This window comes from Pteropus vampyrus, unplaced genomic scaffold (assembly GCF_000151845.1).
Source record: "Pteropus vampyrus isolate Shadow unplaced genomic scaffold, Pvam_2.0 Scaffold486, whole genome shotgun sequence".
NCBI lineage: Eukaryota > Metazoa > Chordata > Mammalia > Chiroptera > Pteropodidae > Pteropus > Pteropus vampyrus.
This window is the reverse complement of record NW_011889267.1, coordinates 857,854-882,606: the sequence shown is the minus strand read 5'-3', so window position 1 is coordinate 882,606 and position 24,753 is coordinate 857,854. Positions and strand designations below refer to the sequence as shown.

At 33.2% G+C, this 24,753-nt stretch overlaps 1 protein-coding gene across 1 annotated transcript in view; it reads right to left on the bottom strand.

Annotated features, from left to right (window-relative positions):
* Positions 1-9,503: 9,503 nt before the first annotated feature.
* The window catches only part of LOC105307279 (src kinase-associated phosphoprotein 1-like), a 76,320-nt gene continuing 61,070 nt past the window's right edge, over positions 9,504-24,753 (bottom strand). Inside the window, exons 4-5 of the mRNA XM_011382708.1 lie at positions 15,604-15,724; positions 9,504-9,540 (exon numbers count right to left, since the gene is read on the bottom strand). Coding sequence (XP_011381010.1) covers positions 9,504-9,540; positions 15,604-15,724 — 158 coding nt within the window. The remainder of the gene's footprint in view (positions 9,541-15,603; positions 15,725-24,753) is intronic.

The following is a 24,753-nucleotide window of genomic DNA, read 5'->3' as shown; positions in this document are numbered from 1 at the left end:
GGGGGTGGGGATCCCTGTATTATAGAATATCTCCATCATTGTAGAAAGTTCTATTGGACAACACTGTGCTAGAATCCATTTCTTCTCCGTCTTCTCTACAGTCTTGGAAGACAATGTGGTATAATGAAGAGATATAAGCTTTGAAATTGGATGCTTTTTAACTTTTTAATTTTGGACTTAAAAGATGACTATATGAAATTGTGTAAATGCCTGGCACAATGGCTGCCAGAGGGTAGATGCTCAATTAATGGTAGCCATTATTAACACACTACTGCTTTCCCAAGTCACTCCAAGTCCCTAATTTTTCCTTTTAGCAGTATACATAAGCATCTGGAGGAGTAAGAGCAAATGTTACTTCCTTTTCTGTGAGGCAGTATCAAACACTGGAGAGATGAAGGGCTTTGGATGGACAGAAACTCACCTCCTCTGACACTTTATTAGCCGAGGACCTTGAGTGAATTAATCTTTCTGGTGCTCAGTTTCTTCATCTGTAAGATGGAAATATAATACCTACACTGCACAGTAGTAATGATGATTATAGATATATGTAAAACACTACGTCTGGCATATGGTAGGCATTCCATAAATTTAATATAGAAAGCGGGTAGTATTAATTCACCTTACAGCATGCAGTATTCAGCATAGTTAGATGCTAAGTGATTGTTGCTGTTGGTAATGAAGGACAGGCTAGTAAATCTTTTATAGGATGGTGTTATGCATTGTTTAAACACTTCTCCCTAAACAGGCTTTCTCTGGTATTCCTAGAATGCAGCTAAACTAAGGTTTTTCTCTATGGTATATTATCAATTCCATTCATAAGAGTTCTCTTAAATTTATATGATATAGGACGAAAATTGAGTATTCACGATTCATCAGACAGGCTTTAATTTACCATTACTCAGTAGTTTTTACTACTATAAAAGCATTTATGGAGTCGAATGCTGGATTGGAACTGCAAAGACTGACATACTAAACTGTCACCATCACTGCCACCAACCAAGGCTGCAGCTTAAAATTTTGCCTGGACAGCAACTTTGAAATTTCTGCCTTCAGAGCATAATCCAAACATCACAACTTTTTTTTTTTTCCTATTTTAAAACAGAGATGAAATTCATGCATGAGAAATTGGAGAGTTAGGGGAAGAAGGGAAGCATTTTGCATCCTCAGACCCTCTTTTACATTCATACAGCCAGGAGAAGGGCAAATGAGAACCGAGTCTCTCCTGCTTCTAGTAGTTGGTATACCCTAAGTGACAGTACATTTCAAGAAGTTGTTCTATTTGCTTGAGTTGTTTTGTTCCTTCATCTGCTAGAATGCTTGGTGGGGGCGGGGGGGAGGGGGGCGTGTCTTTCTAAAATATCCTTGGGGGAGGAAGTGGAGAGTAGTGAATCACCAATTTAGCATCCAGACATTCCCCAGGAAAAAAAAAAAAAAGAGAGAGAGAGAAAAAAAAAGAGTGACCAAGTAACCAAATAAAGAGAGCTATGACTTCAATAACCGGGATTATCCCATGGCAAGGATTCTGTTACCGTTGAGCACGATTCCTTTATCTCTCAGAGACAATCAACCTTTAGCCAGAGGAGTGTAACCTTAAAACCTCATAACTCAATTTAACATAGTGTTAAAGTTTGGGGGAATATTTGTCAGTGCTGGAGCTGATATAATCAGTCTGAGGGACCCTAGAACAAAGAGCAGTGGGTGAAGAACATGTCACCTCGGTGCACATTTGTTTCCTTGATGAACAAGGAGCTATTAGCTGCAGAGAAAGCATTATCTAGGTGAAGAATGATGCCGATTGTTTTAGCTGCTTCTCCTGAAATTGTGGAGTAGAACATAGGGTCCCAGTGAGTTAAGGAGCAGTTTTTGTTACTGTGCTTTTAAAGATTTTTTTTTTTTGAATTAAGTTTAATTTAGGAGGATATATAGACACATAGCTCTTCTTCAACAGCAACCAGAAATCAATTTGAGACATCGATCTCTTTTTAACCTCTGCTCCTAACTCATTAAATCAAAAAGTTTTAAAATATGCAATCTTATATATAAGACTTTTAAAAAGTCTAGTTGAGTTAAACATTAGCTCTTACACAAAATTCAAGAAGAACTAGTTAAAACATCTAAGAAAGGAGATAATATATTCACTGAGCATGTGGCTTTTTGAAGGGACAGGTACTCTCTTCAAAATTTAATTCTCAATAAATTGTAAACTTTGTGAACTTCTATATAAAATATTTCTAAATTTATCTTCCCAATAAACTTGTTTAGCACTTTGAATCTCTTCATATTGTTTTAAATTAATCATTTCACTTACTAACTCTAAGTGGAAATGTAATCTATAAGGCATTTTTAAAAATCATCTTATAATTTTAGTTTGTTTTTAAAAAACTACAAATATTTTTTAAATTACATTTATTATTTTAAAAAAATGTTTCTTTAATTATACCATTCAGAAGTTCATTATATAATCACAGCTTTGAATAACTGATAACATTTATAAAAGAATAACAATATTAACTCTTCTCTGAATACAGGTTTTCTGGCTTTAGATGTAAAATTTTAATCTTACTTTTGCTGAATAGGCTTATTTTTATCATTTCTTTTTACATGTTCTCTGGATATGCTAGATTATGGCCTGATAATTTAAGTTAGCATCTTAGAAATCCAGGAAGTTTCCTATAACAAACTCATTAAAATGTATTTCAGAATCTGACTCAGACCACAACATAAAATATCCGCTTTTATCATTTAAAAAATGACCAGCATATTTCATTTTAAAAGGATAGTAAAAGTTTCTTAATCAAATACTTCTCAGGGATTTTTTACCACATGGATTTACAGCAAACCTGCTATATCTGCCAGGCCAGTAAACCTGCCAGCCCACCTCAGTCAATACCTCACATCGAGATGCCATGTTTTAAAAATCTTCCTGATCGGGTAAATATTATAGGATATATTCTTTTCTAACCCTGAAGATATAGCTTTCATGGAGACATTTATGAGAGCTAAAAGGATTGAGGGGAAAAATAAAACCTATACTGCTTTTTGGGTTTTTAAAAGTTTCTTTATTGGAATTTCAATAATTCATTTAGCAGAGTGTGCAAAAATTTCCCAGAAATCTTTTCTTAATTTTACACCTCTGTCATATATTGAAAATCATACCCAGCATACTCTTAGATCACTTGGACTGAAAAACAGAGTATGTTAGAATTACTGGGAGTGATAACTTGGGTAAGAGTTTAAAAAACATTCCAGCTAAATCAAACAGAATTCAGATTTTGCCTACTATATATAGGAAAAGTAAACTTAAAGTTGTGAAACTTTTTACCTAGGCCTGGCTTCTAGATCAGGATTTCTGTAAGTTCTGTGTAGTGATTCATACTGTAACAGTCATAACTGCAATATATATAGTATACCACACTGTAACAATCATAAGAGAACTGTAAAATGTGCCCTAATTACTAACTCAACTGTTACAATTTACCAAATCACCACTTGTGCAATTCCAGTGGTTTCCTCTTAACTAAACTCTTCAAACACACAAAAAGAATATAAGAAACAATAAAAATGCTGAAAGAAAGTCACCACCAGATATAAAAGTAAACATTCTAAAAGTTTATAAATTTATGTCCCCATTTATTTTTGCTAGATCCATTTAATGGGGTCACCTAGCTTTCCTAACCGAACTGGAATTAATATAGACTTTTCCAACGTTTGTTCTAAATTTCTTTGCACCAAATATGCAAAGTCATTCATGTATGTACTTTCCTCTCTCAATTAGATAAAGTTGGGATTTCTTATATAGCTGAAAAATGTTTTTCCACTGGTAAGGCAAACTATATGTATTGTCTCTTAACACGAAATAAAATATCTTTTTAAAAAGTTAATATAGAGATAAATTATATTACAATTTGATAATTTATCTATGAAACAAATATAAAAGCAGTAAGAAGTCTTTTTTTTTTTTTAGCAGGATTTAAACAAGTTAAAAAAGCAGTGGAAAGTTTTTCCTGTTTGGCTACTTTTTAATGTGTCTCATCCTAAATGAAAGGGGAATTTTAACGAATTCATGATTAAGAGGAAACACTTAAAAATAACACTATCAAATTTAAACAAATGTGTTAGTTTTGAAGATGCAAATATGCAAAAGATTCCACATGAGCTTGCTGAATTGCCCTTGTACTCTTTAGGAAAATTCAGAAAGATTCTTGCTTTATAGCTAAAGGCATGTGCATATGCAGAGCAAGAAAGAAGTAATCTGCCTTACTTTCAATGATATGATGAAGAAAATAATAATAATTTATAAGACACTTAACAAGACCTCAGATGTAGTTTCCTAGGAAAATCTCTTCTATCCCATACTCTAACAACAATCATGACACTTCAACAGATCCTCTTACACCTCCTTAGAACTACAAAAGTCAAACTGTGCAGACAATTTCTATATTATACTGTTATTAACTGTAACCATTCAAGAATTTGGTTATTATCATTTCCCTAATTTTAATGCTAAAATAAAGAATACAAACACTTAAACTAATTAATAAATTTGAGTTAATATTGTTCCAAAATGAATCTTTTCCTCACAACCAAGTAAAGACATATCTCTAAGTAAGAAAGCTACATTTCAGAGAGCTTTGTGTAAATACATATTCCTAATTTAAAATCAATAGTCAAAGAATGTATATGCAAGAGCAGTCACAATTTTTTGCTGACCAAACCGACTGATATATACATTGCAGTAAATAGCACAGGTATAATAACTAAGGGCCATTTTCTGTTCTTCATTCATATAACAATGTTCCAAAGTTTTTATGAAAGTCCACAGTTTAGTTGGTCTCATGAAAAATGTAGCCTTTTCATGAAAAAAATCTGATCCAGCATTTTCCTGAGAAACCTGACATAGATCAAGAAACTAGGGTATATAAGATCATCTAACCTGATTACAGATAAATCTCAAAAATGGTATGTCAAATCATTCTTTTTTAAAAGGTGTAAAAATCAGGCTATTCCTATGAAGATCCTAAATGCTTTGTTATTAAATTTCCTCTTCAGGTTTGTTAAATTTTGTCTTCACATGTCTAGAAGAATTTCAATACTAAAAATTAATAAATGGCTGAGATTAAAATTTTTATTCACATATCTTAATGGAGAAGCACATAAAGTAAATTAATTTCCATATTTTTTTTAAAAAATAATAATTATCATCTCTTCAAGTGGGGGAGAAAAAGAATCAGTCAAAATTACCAATTTTTTACTTAATATTTAAATCATTACAATATTCTCATTCATTTCGCGTGTGACCAATCCCTTTTTATTTTGCTTTGCCATGCCCATGCCACTCTTCTCTTGCAATTCCTCACTTCATGTAATAGCCAATGTTCCCTTTTGGAAAAAATTAATATTAAAAAAGCATGGTCTCAAGTTTATTTCCAGAATTCTCAGAATTGCTAAATAGGACTCCATATTTTCATTAAAATGTGACTTGAGCATAAAGGCAATTTACCTTAACCATTCTTCAAGTTTTTGTAGTAGCTTTAAAACAAAACTACTTAGGGACAATGTCTAATTTTAATCTCTTTCTGGATTGTTATGTAAGGCATATTAAAATTGTCACTTTTCATTGGTTCTTTTCTATAGACCGACTATTCTAAAACACAAGTGTAACTTTTAGTGGTCTTCTAGAAAAGCAAACAATTTTGTGCTACCTGTAGAAATATTTTTCCATAGAAATACACATGAACTCATTTGCACGCCAGTTCAGTCTTCCCTTCGACTGTTTGCTACTTACTAGATCTTTATGAATATTTGAAAGGCATCTACCATGGAAAGAATGCTACGAGAATAAATTATGGTAAAATTAATACGTTATAGGAGATACAGAATATCTGTTAAAATCTATTAGAAATGCTAACCGTATCCATTTATAATGGCAAAGAAAAAAAATACCTGTAAGTTTGGTTTAAAATTCATATCCAAGTGTCCCTTATTTACCTGTTTAGAAATAGAAAACCCTTAAGATCTGGTTTTATTTTATTTGTCCTCCTCCTGACTCGTGTAATAAGAATATACTGAAATGATGGTTGTAAGAAAGTAATATTTTTTTGTTTTCAGGGCATTATAAAATAAAAGAACAGAAGTTTCTTAGATATGAATGTGTGTACTTGTAAATAAATAAATATATATAATTTTTTAGTTTTTTAATTTATTTTCATGTGCTCACATGTTGAGAACTTAAATATCTTAGCCTTCCTCTTCAACTAAAAAACAATCCAGTAAAGCCTCAATGTAGTATTTTCTTTTACCACAAGAGGGGGCTAGAGAATTCTGATCGCTTCTAAGGTCTATAAAACCCTCTTAACTGCTACTTTATAGACATTCAATTACAACAGGCCATAATACATTAAGTCATTAAAATACACATATATCCCAACATATGCCAAAGCAAGCACTACAATGGTGTGCCTGCCAGATGATCGCAACACCAACATCAAATAAACACTCAGGCATCTTCTAGTGGTTTATATGAGATTTTACACTTTAGCACTTCCTTCCCCAAAAGGCAGCTCTCCTGGTTAGGTGATCCCCTTGGAATGGAAAATATCAAGGAGTGTTATAAAATACCCAAGGACCGGAGAGTATGACAGGGGCAGAGTGAGGTAAGGATTAAGAGAACTGAAATTTATGTAGTTTGGAAAAGTGAAGACTCTGGGGATAAATGTTCACCGTCTTTAAACACCTTCTAAAGGTAACAATATAAATGAATTAGGGGAATTATTCAGTCTCAGAAGATGGTATAGAAAAGAGCAATGGCCTGAAACTAAGGAAGGAAAAGTTTAGGTTAGACATGAAGAATAAATTAGTAATAATAGTTGGGCGGGAAAGATGTCCTGCAAAGGAAGGATACAAAGCACAATTGCTGTATTTGATAATTAATTAAATGAGATATTAGTAAGAATGATGGGAATTCATTAGAAAGGCTAGATTAGATAACTCAAGTGATTTTTTTTCCTCTAAGCTGCGACACTCTCTAGGCCCAACTACGTTCTTGGGCATTCATAAATGTCTTTCAATGATGATAATGATCATTTATAGAGAGGAGCATTCATGAACCCAGTTAACCCTATGTTTCATTAATTAAAATAAAATCTGGAGTATTATTATGAAATAAAATAATTATAAAATTAACCACAACAACAACGATGTTTATCTTTCAGAGCATTCCATTAAAATATACTATACTATATAAGCTATATCCTAACAGTGTACAGAAATGGGTCTGCAAATTGGATAAGGGTTCAATTTTTCCATGAAGGAACAACTCCCTTGTAAATCCCAATTTTACAAGTCAGAGAAACCACTCTGTATAATCTTTCTTTTTCCACTAGACTAGTGTATCTGGGCTTAAGCTACTTAGGGCACAACATAAAAAAAGGCTTTCACTTAAAGTCAGAAAGGAAATACAGAGCATAAGTGTAAGATAGTTTGTGAATTCAACAATCTTTTCCTAGTAGACCACAATATTCTTATTGAACAGGTGGTTCAGCATTGTTTTAAACAGCATTATTAATATTCACCTTTTATTTGAAAAGTTAGAGTTCTAAGATAGGCTAAAAGAATTTATGGCTATACAAAAAAAAATCACCAAAGCATGAAGAGTTGAAAATATAGAAAGAGTATAAATATACACTTATAATTTATATAAATTAAGTATATGTATCTCTATACTTGGCCCAAAAATTCTTCAACAAAATTCTTTCATATTTAAATTAATATTAAACTCCGATGTAAAAAATGGTCAACAGTGTTAGAGCTTGAGGAAGGATGGTCCGGTGGTTAAAATCACACCTAAGAATCTAGAATTCTAGAACTTTAGACATGACTGCCCCAGGTAAGGTAGTAACTCTCAGGTAGTCCAGTGTTTATCTAGCAGGCAGCTCTATGTTTAATTACAGTGCATTTATGGATTCTAAGAACAAGGTAATTAAACACAGTATATAAGATATTCTAATAAACAAAGATGTATAACCCCTCCCCACCTCTGATTTATTTATATATCACTCAGATAAATATATTACATTAGAAACCAAAACATTGCATATCATTTTATCACCACTGTAATGACCACACTAACACCTTCAATAATCACATATGAAAACTTTCATATTACTATTAAATTTGTTGACTAGTTTAGAATTTGGAGAGAAACAAAAAATACTTGAGGCAGCATGAAAAAGCTTAATCTCATCTGCCAAGTCACTCACTTAAAAATCAACTATTTGCTCTTTTAAAAGGCCACTGTTATTTCACTACTAATTGTAGTGGAAGCTCAATAAATGTTTGACCTTTCAAAGAATGAACTTTTTGCTCATACTCCCAGTCTGGAATAGACATCTAAAAACATTTTGGCTACAGTACAGTCCAAATATTATCTTGACTTTCTTCCAAACTGCTGCAAATCCAACCAATAGGTTTTCTTCTGCAAACTCTGTTCCTGATAATCAGCACTTGATTATGTGCCATGCACTTTGTTGTGGGAGTGTCTAATCTTCACACTAAGATTATTTACTCATTAGATTATGTACCCACTAAGGAATTAGACCTTATTCCTCTTTGTATCCTTCGAACAGCCTGTAAACTCATGATTGAATAAGAGCATTCCATACAGCTATTCAATAACTAACTCTTCCTTGGCAGTATATTAAAATCCGTAACATAGACAAAAAGGCCAAAAAAGATAACTAATTAGTTCTATGTCAAATAAATTTTGGGATTTATTTTATGTTATTCGTAATTTTAATTGTTAGCATTTATGAAGCCCTTTGAAATTTTTTATAGAATGTACTGCTCCCAAATATGTCTGGGAAGAGGATAAGAACATATATAGATAGGCCAGAGAGACACAGGTGTTTGAAGAACTTGACTGAAACTTTTGAGAAATAGATTAAGAGCCACGATCTGGCCTCCTGCAAAGCTGTTTGGGTCTGCCCTGAAAAGCACGCTGAGATCATGCAGGTGAAGCGAGGTATATCGTGTCGGTGGGGGAGGCCACTTCTAGGGAGGTGATCTTGGTTTCTGTACTGGCTGTTGTGCTAGCCATAGGGCCTAGGCACTTAGCCTCTAAAATTTAGTTTCCTCTTCGATAAAACAGAGATTAGATTAGGTGATTACCAAGTCTCTTCCAGCTCTAAAATGGCATGATTCTATGTAAAAACTTGGGTTAAATTTGCAAAGAATTTGTTTGAGTGAAAGAAGCATTATGGAAGATATCCAGCCATCAACACATGTGAGAGTGCTTTACCGGGCACTAAACAGAAGGTTAGAGTTTAAACACGCACCAACAGCCCAACATGCTGGGCTGCAGAATGAAAAATGGGTAGTTCATAGACAGATAATTGTTATTGTTTTTTTATTCTTCACAAAACATGTATAATCCTTGGTAATCATTTGTTTAAGTTATATAAATTACTGTCAACTTTGAAACCCAGTTTGTCATCTTCATCTGTGATTTATACCAGACTATATAAACGACATGATGTCTTCGATCTAATAAAACATTCATCTTCATGAAGGAGGCCACTGCAATCCTGAGTGACAGCTTACTTACCCTTATCACAGTTAACTCAACATTGAGTCCTTAATTTCTCACAATGATCTGAAATCTGATGTACTCACCTGAAGCCAACAGAAACTTTTTCAGAAATCCACCATGCTCACAAAAGTATGTGTTTTACAGTAGAATTCATTCTTTCGCCCCAAAACACAGAATGGAAACAAGTTTTGTGTTCTTCCACAATGTATACTCTAAACACACACACATAACTCCCATTATGACTGACAGGAGTCATGTGCCTTTATTAAAGAAAAATATATCTCTGAGCAACAAACATGAAAGCAACTGCGTGAAGAATAAAAAAAAATGAGATAAATGCTTGTTTGAATATATGTATGTATGCACATAATGCTTATTTCTATATTTATATATGGATAGATTATCTTGAGTCACTTTCATTATTTCCATATCAGAATAAAAAGGAACTAAAAACTTTAAATACGTTCACATAGTTTATGTCATTAAACATACACACACACACACACACACACACACACACACACACACACACACACACACACGAAGAAAGTACTGGGCTTGACTCCACCAGTATGAAGGAAGCAAATGGCTCACTGCTTTTAGGCCATTAACTCTTTTAACCTACTAGGTACCAGTGACTTTAACAGGTCTGTGGGTGCTATAAGTTGACTTAGATCGAAAAACTAGCTTAATAACTGAAAGTTCTAGGGATAGGATTCCAGCTAAGTAGAGGGAAACTTTTTTAAACAGAGCTCTGTATGAATATCTAATAACATGACCTTGAAAATGTAAAACAAAACATGGAAAAATGAATAAATCTACCATTTTAAATTGGAGATTTTAATACAATCCTTTCAGCAGATGAAAGAAAAGCTAGGATATAAAAGATCTGAAGAATACTATTTATAAGTATAAAGATAATATAAGTGTATTCAATAAATACTTTGGGGGCACTCTTTGCCCATAACCATAAACTGATCATTACCAGGCCACAAAAGAAGTCTCAGTTAAGTCCAAAGACTAGATAATATAGACTATGTTCTTAGAATATAATGTAATAAAATTAGAATTCTGCAGGTTTAATAATCTCTAGAAGCTAAAACAGAATAAATTAAAAACAAAACCAGGAAAAAAACTACAACATACACAAATGCTTCTAAATAACCCATAGGTTAAAAAGGATATCATAAAAGAAATTACAAAATATTTAGAATGGAATTATGAATTATAATAAAAGTAATACATGTCAAATTTTATAAGATGCAGTTAAAGTAGAATTTAGAGGATAATTTTTAGCTTTGAATACATTTATTTTTTAAATGAACATTATATTCAGTGGAATAAAAGCAATAAAGAGAATAAGATGTAAAGTCCTTAAGGGCAGGTGTTTCAAAGGACAAATATTCAGCTAATCAGGGTTCTTCAAAAAGCAGTAGCTTTAGAATCAATTAGAATTTAATCCTCACCCCCACCCCCATGGATTAGATATGTCATCCTTGGCCAAGTCACTGAATTTCTTTAAACCTCCATTTCTTTACCTGTAAAATGGGAATGACAGTATTTTTTTCTCTGAGCTAGTTTGAGAATTAAATGAGATAATTCATGAAAAGCACTTAGTACAGCATAGTAAGTGCTCAATAAATGAGTCCTATTACTAGATGAGAAACATTAATTCCAGCAACAAAAATCTAATCAATAAATTAAACTTTCATTTTTATTTTACAATAGTAGAATAGTTTAAAAAATATTCTTCCTCCTATTAGGAAAGATATTAAAACAATATCTTCTTCCTATTATTATTACAGAAATAAAACACAATGATCAACAAAAGCTAGTCTATTGTTATTCATAATATTAAATCCACAACTACTATTCAGAACCAAATGAAAGCAGAGAAATGTAAAAAAGAAAAATGCTAAAAATAAAGCCATAAAAATCTGATTCTCTTCGTTTTCAAAATATTCTGTGTTTTTCAATGTACCTTTTAGAAAAGGCATGGAGTCAAAAATGGCCACTAATAAAATTGATCAACAACAGGCTCTTCACTTATTCATTATTACTCTTCTCTAAAGATGGTTGCAAGTCTTCTCCAGTTCTATTTTTCATTTTGCTGGAGAATAAGAACCTTCTCTAACCTTCAACATCCTGATATAAAAATAAGCTTTAGAAACATTCTTTCTCATTTCTTTCCAGATATCTCTTTTCTATCCATTCATTCTCTTTTCCTTAATTAGAAATGTAAAAATATATAGTACATAATAAACAATACATTATTACAGATTTTAGGTTTCCTCTCCTATAAAATAATTTTTTCTTTTTCCTCCAGAAGGAGTCACTATACCCTGTTTATAGAATGATCACTTTTCCCAACCCTTCTTTCAAAAAATGTATATATATGTACATAGGGGTTCTTTATTATACTAATAAAAAAATAAGTTTACAGACACATTAAAACCCATTGTACATTTTGAAAATCCACTGTATATATTTGAAAGCAATCAGATCTTGAGCTTCATAGCTGACTGACTCTTATAAAGTTACTGTATTTAGCATTTCATACTAAATTTTTTTTCTTTCAGAATGGTAGGAACTGTGCCTCCCTAGGTTTGGAAATCTAAATGTCATTACTTGTTAGCAAGTTTTCATTCCCAGTGGTGAGGCTATGTGTTTGTTCGTGGGTGTCTCTTTCCTGCCGTTCTTGGGTTGAGGGCATTTACAAAGGAGAAGGAGAAGAAATTGTGAGTAGGTAACAACATGCTCTCGTTTTTATGCATGGTTTAGCCTGTAACCTTGATTTTCATTTTTTGCTGTACACCTGGCCAAGTTTCTATATTCTTCTAGATCTCTTTGTAGTTTTCACAAAAGCATGTCCCAAACACGACACGCACCGTGGTTATTGCTTTTCATCACTGAAGTTACGGGTGGATGGGTCAGACCATGTGTCCTTTTATAATTGTACGTTTAGGACATTACTCTGGCTGGAGGTAGAAGGCAACAAAGCTGAAATATTTGAACAGTGACCTTTCATTATCTAATAAAGATAAAATTCCAAAAGCCTAAAATAATATTACTACCAAGGAAGTTAAAAAACATCTTTTCTTCCTGAAGGACGGCCTTAGCTATCTCACCAGCAACTGAAGACACTGACTTTATATTTATTTGTCTACTTATTAATAGCGTGTTTTCCCAATGAGGGTAAGCTCCATGACAGCAGGGACTGTGTCTGACTTTTTACTGCATATTTCACTTACAGCTTAGTACAGTGCCTTGTTATTACCGTATAATCTCTGAATAAGTATTTGTTAAAATAATGAATAAGTAGTGTGTCAAGTGTTACTATTCTCTATAATGGTAAAATCTAGCTAAGCAGGCTATAAATTTTACTTAAAATTTTAACATCTTCCTAACCTCTTTAATTTTGCAGGAAATGTATATATCTTTATTTTTTCAGAGGAAGGAAACAAACATTTATTGTGTTCATTATGCATCACATACTTAGGCACATTCCAGATTCGGTGCTTTATGGAACCTCATATTTAAATATTATCTCATCATCCTACAATCAAATTTTTCACACATAAACAAGTCTATTCTTATCTCTACCATTGATATTGTCACTTTGGGAATTCTTTTAACTTTTATGCACAGGACTAAAAATATAAATCTATTAAGGAAGAATTTCCTATTGCTAATACGGTTAACTCTTCTCTTATGGGGAACCATTATAGAGTAAAACTTCCCACTTTGGAATTTTCCAGATAATAGATTTACCTCTTTTGACATTGATTTTAAAAAAAAAAATTTCAGCTTCTTAATAAAAATATTTTTAAACATACTATGTGTACCTGTATGGCCTTAACCAAAGTGTTTGGAACATGAATCCACCTTTTTTGAATAACTCAGACAAGGACAATTATAAGGAGAGTAGAGTGTTCAAGAGCAGAAGTCTAGAACCAGACTGTGTAGGTATAAATCCTGGCACTGTTACTTCCTAGCTGTGGGATCTAAGATAAGTTACCTTCCCTTGGTCTCCGTTTCCTTACCTGCAAAATGAAGACAATTCTAACATCTACCTCTTAGGGCTATTCTGAGGATTAAATGATGATTTGTGCAAACTGCTTAGGACATAGATACAAGGCACACAGTAAGTGCTCAATAAATGTTAGCTAAAAAGTTTTACTTTATTAAGCTCTTAAAGGTGAGCTTGGGCTATTTCTCTTTACAATACAATACAGCCCCAGACTGCTATGTTTTTTGAGTTCCTATATAAATTTTGTCTTATTTATAGATTCTGTTTCCTATATAAATTTTTAATTGTTTTCCTGTTTCTTATCCCAATGTTATTTCATTATACCTCAAATAATGCCTTTACAATATCCCTTCTTCCAATTTTACGCTTCCCTCTACTGTGGGCTGTGAAATCAAAATGTTGTCATGGTTAGAAATTTCTAAGATGAGGAATCCCCAGTGAGGGCCTCTGGGGCTTTCCCAAGAATAAGGTACATAAGTGTTAACACAGGACTCAGGAACATCTATGTCTACTTATTGCTCTTTCTGGTTTACTTACTGTGTTTTCAGCTATGTTTGGTAAAGTTGGAAATACCAAATAAATGACTTAAGGATTAATGAAGGACTATTGTTCTAATTCTGTCAAGCATTAGATTAATGAAAAACAAATGAAAGGCTTTTTAAAAATGTTTTGCACTGTTAATTTTCTATAATTATTAATCAGCTACCAATGTAATTATTAAGCTCTCAAGCCAACGTTTTTAGTGTAATACCTGAACCAATACACAGATCTCACATTACCAATATACAGATCTCACAATTTCTAAAACTTGGGTATTACTAATTGTGCTAGTATACAAGTTCAAGCAAAATAAAATACTTCTGTGTGACAGAATCCATAGTTCGCCTGTGGAGGTTATCAATTCAATGAAAGGGAAAAACTATAAATTGCCAAAAAGGCAAAACAGAATAAAAATTAATGGATAAATTAAAAAGAGAAGAAAACATAGGGGTTAAGAACTCTTAGAAAACGCCAGACTCATAGGGAAATTTGGAAGAAAAATAAATTGAAAGATTACAGACTAATAAAGAGAAATAAGGAATAATTTACCAACTTTACTCTTAATCCCTAAGTGAATAATATGCTTCCAATTTAGAACTCAGTTTAGTAGCTTCTCTACCTTTCTCCCCCATTGCAAAGGCACAAGAGAGACTTTGATAAGATAACCGTGTGCATCAATGATCAAACCTTCTGTTCAAGTGGCCAGATGCCAGAAGAGGCACAGTAAATCCCTTCCCTTGGGATATCTGAGTCTGAGCCAGCAACTGGCAGCCACCAGGCCAAAATTTTTATATTCATGTATCGTAAAAATTCATGTATATTTTGCATTCTACCTTATTACATTCCAGTGTGTTTTTAATATAAAATAATATTTATAACAGTTGAATTATTTAACTCCTCTCATTCCCAAATCTTTAAGTTAAATTGACGCTCCAGATTTGTCATATGGTTCTTGTGACTTACCTTAAACAACACCAATATGATCAGGGGTATGTGAGAAGCATGGGTAAAAATGATACCCTACTATAATATAATAAGCGCACAAATTTAAAATAATCCACAATAAATCAATAATCCAATAATTATTAAATGAAAGATCTAATTCTCATCCAACTCAGTGAAGTTAAGAAATCTGAAAGAATGGTAAATTAGGCCTGGAAACTTAAAATGCTCTCTTAGCTTTTGAGCTACGGTTATTATAAAAAGATCAATAATGATGCCTTCCTGCTCCAATATGGAATTAGTGTTTTCCTAAATACATTAACCAGAAGTATTGAATTACCTAGGAGGATCAGCCCCGCAATGAAACAAATAGTTGTCCTTTGTAAACTAGTGATTACCAATACAGAGAATCCACTGAAGACTGCTTGATTCAAATGACAAAGGGCGATGACACCAGGACAAAAAATAATAAAGTATGATGACCTAAAATCCAGAAAGATGACACTCACCCTCATCTTGATAATCTGACAAAAAAGGTGCATCTGATGTGAGAGAAGGGCCATGAGTTCCACTGTGATTATCATCGGAGCTGTCCTGTCCAAGGTAATTTTCAGCTTGGTCTCCCCCTGAAGGACAAAAGAGAAAAATAAGGTCATATTTTGGGCATCTTTATAAAGGTCTTTGTATATTTCTTTTGCTATTCACAAACATACACAAAAAAGATATAGCTTTTACTTGATGGATATGGATGGCCATTATCTATAACATACGTAAAACAGATAGGTGAAAAAACCAACTTACCTGGAAATTTTCCACTCAACTAACTCTCTAACTAGAACTTAGAAACTGTTAGCTTAGAGTGGGGGGAACTCTTAACCACCAGAGAGAAATTTCTCCATCATACTTAAAATGAAAACATAGCTGTATAAATATGTATGCTTCTTTCTCTTTACATTTCCAAATGAAATAGAATAAATTACAAAAAGGATTAAATTTCTATATGTAATATGATGTAGCAAGGTCAATATTCTTTCCTGTTCTGAAAAATAAGAGAAGTAAAAATAGAGAGAATCTGGACTTTGCTGGATTCTATTCCAATTTCAATCACTACTTGTTTTGTAATCTTAAGAAAGTTCTCTACTTATAATTCTAGTTTACAGCCTAGGCAACCAACCTCTCAGGGATTCTAAAAGCCCTAAGAAGGTAATATTTGTTCTGTAAAATGGCTTTGATGAAAGGTAATGTATATACAATACTGAATTATGCAATTAAAACAATGCTAATCTCTTTTGGGTGTTTTCAACATACATTGGATTGTATTTTGTAGAAGTGGGCTATGCTATTATAATACTTTAAAAGGTTCAGACGGAAGATGTTAGCTCATTCAGAAACCGGAAGAAAAGGCTCTGCATTGTAAATGGCTTTCCTTAAAATCCCCCAAACAGAGGTACAGTCTGCTGATAAAAGGACACCAACAGCTGCTCAGTTCATTTCCCAAACATGAAAAGGGGATTTTCAACTGAATTTAATATTATCTCAAATACTAATTTCCAAAGGAAATCACCAATGCTAATCTCAGTAAACATTGTAGAGTTTTGGCCCTGGATTGCAACTAGGGAGCAGTGAAACCAAACAACCTACATAGAATCTGTATTGCCTCACTTTAAAGGTTTATTTCCTACAATTAAACTAGAAGGATAGGGAGGATATAAAAGTATAAAGAGAATGGCTGTAGCCTTCTCTTTCTATAAATTAGATATCTAGACTCTTATATGACCAATGGTAGGTGGATGTCCATAACTGAGTTGAACACCTGCAGATATAGAATTTTAGAAATAAACTGTGGATTTTATTGTGGAGAAGAAAAATTTTAAAAACAAAACACTTCACAGAACAGTTGCTGGCCAGAAGAAATGCTCTCCTTTATTAGGTTACTGATCAGGATACAAAGCTTATAGTTATGCTTAAAGTATCACTGTAAAATTTCCATTATAATCAGAAAAATTCTCAAATACTAGACTGAGGGTCAAAGTATTCAAACTTTGCAGCACTGCAAAGCCACTAAAATTATATTATCAACATGATCTAAATGGACTGCCTGCCAGGAGACCTGAAACTGAGCTGTAAAGTTAAAGCAATTTAAAAAATTTGAGCCAAACCAAAATCTATTTATTAAAAAAAGTAGTTTGAGTTGCCACACAAAATTTAACATTTGTATGATATACTAAACATTATATTTCAACGTCTAGACTCAAAGTTTTCTGCTTGCTTCAGGAATTTGACAAATCTACTCTTACACATTCTAGCATGCCAGGTTTTTTTTTTTTTTTTAAATAAGCAAATCAGCATAGGCTTTGCTTTGTTTTGCTCTTTTTTAATGAGCTTTTTATCTTGGAATAATTTTAGATTTATTTAAGTATTTTAAAGATAGTACAGAGAGTTCCTGTATACCCTTTATCCAGTTTTTCCCAGTCAATTCATACATAACTAGGGTACATCTGTCAAAGCCAAGAAATTAACATTAGTACGTCACTGTTAACTAAATGAAAGACTTTATTTGGATTTCCCCAATTTTTCCACTGATTTTTTTTTTCTTGTTCCAGGAGCTACTCCAATTATATTTAGACCTTGTATTTTTAAAATCTCACCCAAAATATGTACATGGATTTGGCATTTCCATGTGACTCCTATGGTTTTTGAACATAGTTACCCAAGGTGAGCTTTTAACAGCCAAATACGAGACCATGCCTCCGTAAAGCATTTAGCAACAAAGGTACACAATCCAACGCAGCAAAAGGAGCTGAGGTCAGTACTAAAAGTGGTTGCAGTGGGGGAAACATTTGCAAATATGTTTTACATCCAAGCATAATTAGTTCCTGATGATGGAAATGTTGCTATAAGTGTCTTCAGTGTCATATCAAGTGGCCCAACTCTCTTGGGCACATATCGAAAAAAACCTTTAACACTATCTGAATAGACACTCCCATGTAATTAAAATGATTACAACTACTCAGGATGCATGGGTGAAAAGTTTTATAGAAGAACCAGCAATTACCGTGGTCATTTTGGATTTGTTTAAGTTTAGAACATCATTTTTCCTTAAAACATAACTGCAAGTGATCTTTGGATTCATCTACAGCTCTGACAGTCACAGTTCCAAGTGGCCACTACTATAGTCCAGTGGGATCAGACATAAATGATCACAAACTATAGTGACAGACATTTCCACTCAGCAGCTCCACAATTAGGGCTCAGAATTCCATCTACTTAGCGTGGCTTTCTCACAAGCAAGAACCCTTGCCACTAGAGACACACTTTCCCATTGCAACTTGCTCAGAATCAATATATTTCTATACAGATATATATTCTAACACATAATATCTCCATTAATCACATCCACTGCCTCCAGTGCCTTCTCTTTGTATTTCTAAACAAGATTTGGGGGAACTATATCAAGGGTTCACCTGCTATTAGCTGGTAATTTGCTCCTCTATCCTAAGTGTCATAAGAATTGGGCACTAGATACACTCCTTAGTATATTCAATGTCAGGTTCTCCACTGCGTATTGTGCTGAGGGGCCTATAAGAGGAATATTTCTCTACTGTTCTTTCCTGAGAGTCAAACTCAATTTCATTCATGCTCCGCAGAGTGATAAGTTGGGAATTTCGGAGAGTTGGGGCAGAAAGATAAAGCAGCTTTGTGTCAGGTGTAAGGTAATTATTTGCTAGGGTTTCTGTGCTATTTGTTTTTATTCCCTGTGTTTTCATTAACAGTTAATGAGTTTTCCCCCCTTAATTCTAAAACAATAGCTTGGCCACTAGAAGTTGGCTTTTTATGCCATAGATTCAACCAGCTGTGGCTGCTCCATAAACTTTATGGAGAAGTGAATTAAACTGCTAAAAACTTTCATTTCCTAATTCAATTCTAAATAAAACAGGGGAAAAAATGAACCATGATGATGTTCCCCTAGTAACTATTTTGACTCATAGCAAACCCATTTGATCCTGAACTTGCAGGTACTATTTAGGGACAAAAACAGGCCATAATGACAATTTTACCAAAGAAATGAGAAAGAAATGAAAAAAGACAGTTTAACCATTAAAAAAACAAAACAAGCGAGACTAACAAATAACAGATGAAATAAATATATGTTTGCTTATTCAATATGTAAAGGCTCAATGGTTTTTTAATGTTAGTATAAAGTCATCTTTTACTTCTCTTCTAATTAATGGTGAGCTATATTATAAAGGCTTTATTTACATCTGTAATCAACTGTTTATATGGTATGGTTCAAAATTTTATAGAGTTTGCTATTACTTCATCAAGTATTTTTAGATAATATAAAGAAATTGAAATTAATGTAAAATTGTCTGTAATTTTTGGTTTTTGTTTTTATTCTTGCCGTTGGAAGGGAACACATGATTTCTGACTCTATTTAATATTTAAGAACCCATGAGACATACAGCTCCCCCTTTAAACTAATAAGTCCTAAATAAAATGCTATAAATAAAGCTCCCTGATCCAAATCCAGTTAGTTTTCATGCTTGATAGCATTAATATTGCCAGATTTTCACAGACCAATTTAATAGTCATACAGTTCTCAAAGCTGAACTGTGGCAAGATTAGCAAAACTACAGCTTATTATTCCTTATTGCAACCATTTACCTAATTTTTTGAAAATAACACCCACAAAAGAAATATGCTGGGTACATATGTGCCCATATATGTGAAATGTTACTCACATGTAAATATATTATGGAACGCATCTGCAATACCAAAGCTAAAGTTCTGTCAACACTTCCACTATAAATTACATACTCTTTTGCACAAATTCATGCATTAGAAAATGTATGGTATTTCCCACAGAACATCTTAGAGGCTTCACCAGTTTCTAAATATCCATTTGGATTTGCGCGGTTAGTTCTTGTGATTAATCCACATGTAGTGAAGGTCTCAAATTCTTCTCTGTTCTATATAGTCTGACTTCCTGCCCTTCTTTTTTTTTTTTCTCCTACATCTAGCCATAACTCAATATATAAATATTCTTTTTCCCCCCAAGGCCCTGGCAGTGAGTATAATAGTACTGAATGTCATTAAGTCTACAGAATAAATGATGGGCCAGGTAAAGAAAGTTTCCATTTATCATTCTTTTAAAAAGTTGCTCCAACTAGATCTTGAATGTACAAGAAATACATTGAGCCTAAAACTGTTTTTTAACTTAGAATACTGTTTACTAATCGTATAATCATGCTAGGAATAACAGATTTCTTAAGAATCTTTATGAATGCCATTTGCAGAGAGTAGCACAGTCTAAATGATCATAAATGGAACCAAATTGAGTACGTATAGCACAACCACTACTACACCTGTGAATCCAATAACCAAAAGGGCAGCATAACTTAATATTTCCAAAATGAGCTACATGTCAGCAGTGGGTTAGACAGGAAGGTGTTTAAAAAGTTCTTTTTTTCCCTTTACTTCAAGAAAATGGTCCTTTATGATGCAGTTTTTCATTTTGACCAGTAGGGTGGGCTGCAGTGTGTAGCATCATCCTAGTTCTTAAAAAAGAAAAGGTGGGAGGTGGGGGGGGAGGGGAATACGTAGCCGCCATGTGAACCCTTCTTCTCTTTCCCCTCCCAATCCCCTGAAAATGCTGAGATTTTTAACCCTTCTTAGGTTTCACATAAAGGCATAACTCCTGAACATTAACAAACTGGAGGGCTGGCAGCAACAAATATAAACCAGATAATTGTATATGTGACAACACACACTTCATAAAGCAAATTACAGCCTGTCAGCAATCATTCTGGCTTTACACTAACACATTCCATCTACCACTGTTATTGTTCAACTGCTACTAAAATGGAACCTGCTGAGTTAGTATATTTTAAATAGTAATGGCATTTGACAGAATTCAAAACATGTAAACCTAGGTATTTGGTAGTATGTGCATAAATATACTGTAGAATGAATACATTTATCATATGACAAGCAAGCACTCATAACCTGAAATTATTGGTTCATAGTTGTGTTTTCCTTGGACTACTATATTCTCAGTGTTTGATTCTTGTTATGAAGCTATTCAACTGAATTTTCAACATATTTTGACTTATAGGAGAAAGTCAGCTGTAGTAATAATAAAATTATAATAGCTTACTGAACTCTTACTGGGTACAGGCTCTAGGTCAAAACTCTTCATGTACTATCTCATTTAATCCTCAGAATAATCTTGTGATATATTATTATCTCAAAATTATAAGGAAATTGAGACACAGAGATTAACTTACCCAAAGTCACATAAATGACTCATAAGTGGCAGAGCCAGGCTTTGACCCCACCTTGTCTGATTACTAAGCTCTTGTTCTAATCCACTGAGCTGTACAGTCTCCAAATCTGCATGCTTTATAAATTACTATCATTACTCAAAGGCAAAGCATACTAAATGACAGTCAATGACCTGAACTTATGGCATGTGCTATAAGTTAGTATTTTTTACTTCAGTAAAGTAAGTCTATAATCAAAAGTATAAATTATTACAAGTAGTAGTAATACTAGTGGTCACATTAGGTATGATACTGATAAAGACAAATGTAGTCAATGATTCGGGCAAGAGGGAGCTGGTCCTACTCAGGTTCATACTGACTGCAGCAGTGAGGCAGTGATTTTTTTTTTTTTTTAATATCACTTTTTGGCATGAATTTCATGCTTACAAAATTTAATGCTTGAGTTGAGTCAGATCAATATATTAAATTTTTTCCAGCACCTCCTGTTTGATTTTTTTGGATCCTGGGTATTTCAACTCTGCTTCACAGAAAATAAACCAATATGTTCTATGCCCAATTGTAGCTTTGACTTGGCTTAATCAAAGAATGTATTTCCTTTCTGGAACTATCATGCTTTAAGTCTCACAGTAGGAAAATCCTTTGGAAAATATACAATGCCACATAGATGTAGTGATTTTATTATTATTGGTTCATCTTGCTCTCTCTTCCTATCTTTTCCTTTTCTTTCTCCCAAATAACAAGTAGTAGTAAGACCTTGGCACCCACTTCTAGTCCCTAATGCATTCTAGGATCTATTATATCTACACTAGTTCATCAACATTACTTATTTTTGAGAGGAACTATAAGGCCAGTTGGGTTCCAATATCTTCTGCTAAATAAGAATGGACAACATGATCTACAGGCAATGAGTAAATACAAGAAAAGTTTTACAAATGTCCAAAGAGTAAAAATAAAATAATATATAATAAGTAATGGATTATAGGTAAGATTAGCAGGCCTGAAAATGTAAAACATCTTTTAAGATGCTGAAGAAAAGGTGAGTTTTCTTTGAGAGTAATATACACCTCCAACCCTAAGCAAAAGAGATTACGGCTTGTTTATACCATCATCAGGGTCTTGCCCATAAATTCATATGTAAAAATTAATAACTAAAGGAGGAAAAAACTTAAATGGATATTAAATTACTAAATCATGATTGTACTGAAAAAGAGCTCTCACCACTGTGTCAAATCAAGTTTTTTGGGGGTAAGCTTCTTTATCAGATAAAAAAAAGTCAAGCATGCTTGAAGTAAAACTTTTAAATGCTACAAGAAGGCATATAATGAAAGCGCATCTTCCCTCCCTTCTCTTGGATCTTCTTTCCAGAGGCAAGCATTGTGAGGTTTCTTGGGTGTTCCATGAATTTTCTATCTAAATATAATATGTGGCTGTGTGGTACGTGTCTTTTTTTTTTTTTTTTAACAAATGATAATACTTGTCCTGTTCTGTTCCCTGCTTTTTCTCCTAATCATTTATCTTAAAGGTTGCTCCATATCAGCACATGTAGATTTATTTCATCTTTCATTTTCGCTAATTTTTACTTAAAAAAATAATACATGCATATGGTAAAAATTCAAATAGTACCAAAGAATATAAATAAGAAAGATTTCTTCTCCACTTATACCGAGATACCCCTCAACAGAGGTTACCATTGCTAATAGATTCATGTGTATTCTTTCAAAAACACTTTATATATAAATAAAAGCAAGGACACCTGCATGTGTGTGTTTACACATGTGCACAGGTGCACACACACACACACACACACACACACACACACACAGAAACAAACTCTACAATGTTTGCCCAAATTACTCTTACACTTAACAATATGCCTTGGAGAGAGCGTTCCATGTTACACACATCCACACACGTTCTTTTAACCTCTATGCGGCATTCCATTAAATGGATATAATATCATTTACTTAGTTAGTCCCCTATTGTTGGACATTTAGGCAGTCTGGAGTCTTTGCTATTCCAAACATCCTTGTGTGTAATATAATGTGTAGGGAATACAGAAGGCAGCAGCATCTGATTCCAATGATTTCTTCTTTCACCTGCATGCAAGTCAATTCTTTTTCTTATGGTCTCAATATCATCTACTCCAGGATCAGACATTTACGAAGGACATAAAAATCTTAGAAAATTTTAACATTAAAAAAGCAAGTCTTTTGATTTAAAAAAGTCTTACTGTCTTTGACAATAGCTGCAAAACAGTGAATTAATTTTAAAATGCATTATTCTACTCTTTAAAAAAAACAGTAGATGTATAGGAAGTAAAATATTTGAAAAGGTATCAAAGTCAGTAATTAACTTCAAAACAATTTGTGTGTATATTCACTTTTTACAGATTAATTTGTATAAAATGAAGCAAATAAGGAAAGGGGAGAAAGTCCTAAAGGAAGTCAAGTCACAAAAGCAGCTGTCAAGATTGTTGATGCTAAAAGGCTGGGCTAAAGCCAAAGGCAGGAGTATTCATCCTGTATACATTTCTTCCTATTAAATCCCCAAAAGACATAGAAAGCATTCTGGAAGATTTCTTTTTAAAAAGTAGTGTAGGTTAGGATATTCTAGGTTCATAACCAACACTTGTGTTTATAAAATATTATCATTCCAGGAATAGTGATAGAAAGATACTTAACAATAAATTACAAATATTATAAATTCAGAATTTTTCTTACATTTGCAAACACGTCATAAATTTGGTCTGTGTTTCTTTGTATAAATCCTACTTACGACTGTGCTAAAACCTTTTGGCATGAATGCAAAGAGTATTTTCATAAATAAAACTTAGTAAAATCACTGTGCACTCCATTAATTCAAAAACACTTCTCTTCGACTTCAAAGGGAAACCCTTCTCTCTTTTTTTTAGTGCAAAGATGGTGTTTCTTTGCTGCTTTAATGGTTTGCTTCTTGTAATTGTCATAACTACATGCTCCAAGTATGTGATAGTAAGAGACGAGAAGTGACAATCATGCTTCAATTCAACATGTCTTAGACATTACAGAGCGACAGTCTCATAAATCTAACCTCTGAAGGGCCGACCAATAAAAATTCTGTACACATATCTTTTAAATGCAAACCTCACAAATATATACATGGTGAATTACACGGCCCTACACCAAGGTTCAGCTGGAATGAATAAATTTTATGGAAAGATATGTGAAATATATATTGTCTAAGTTTCACACATGGATTTACTTGCATACCCCTACTTTGAAACATAAAAATAATACTTGCCACTTTAGTGAGAGCCTACCAAGTGGCAAGCACTCCTTATGAGTTCATTACCTCATTATAACTCATTGCAACTCATAATAACTGTGAAGTAG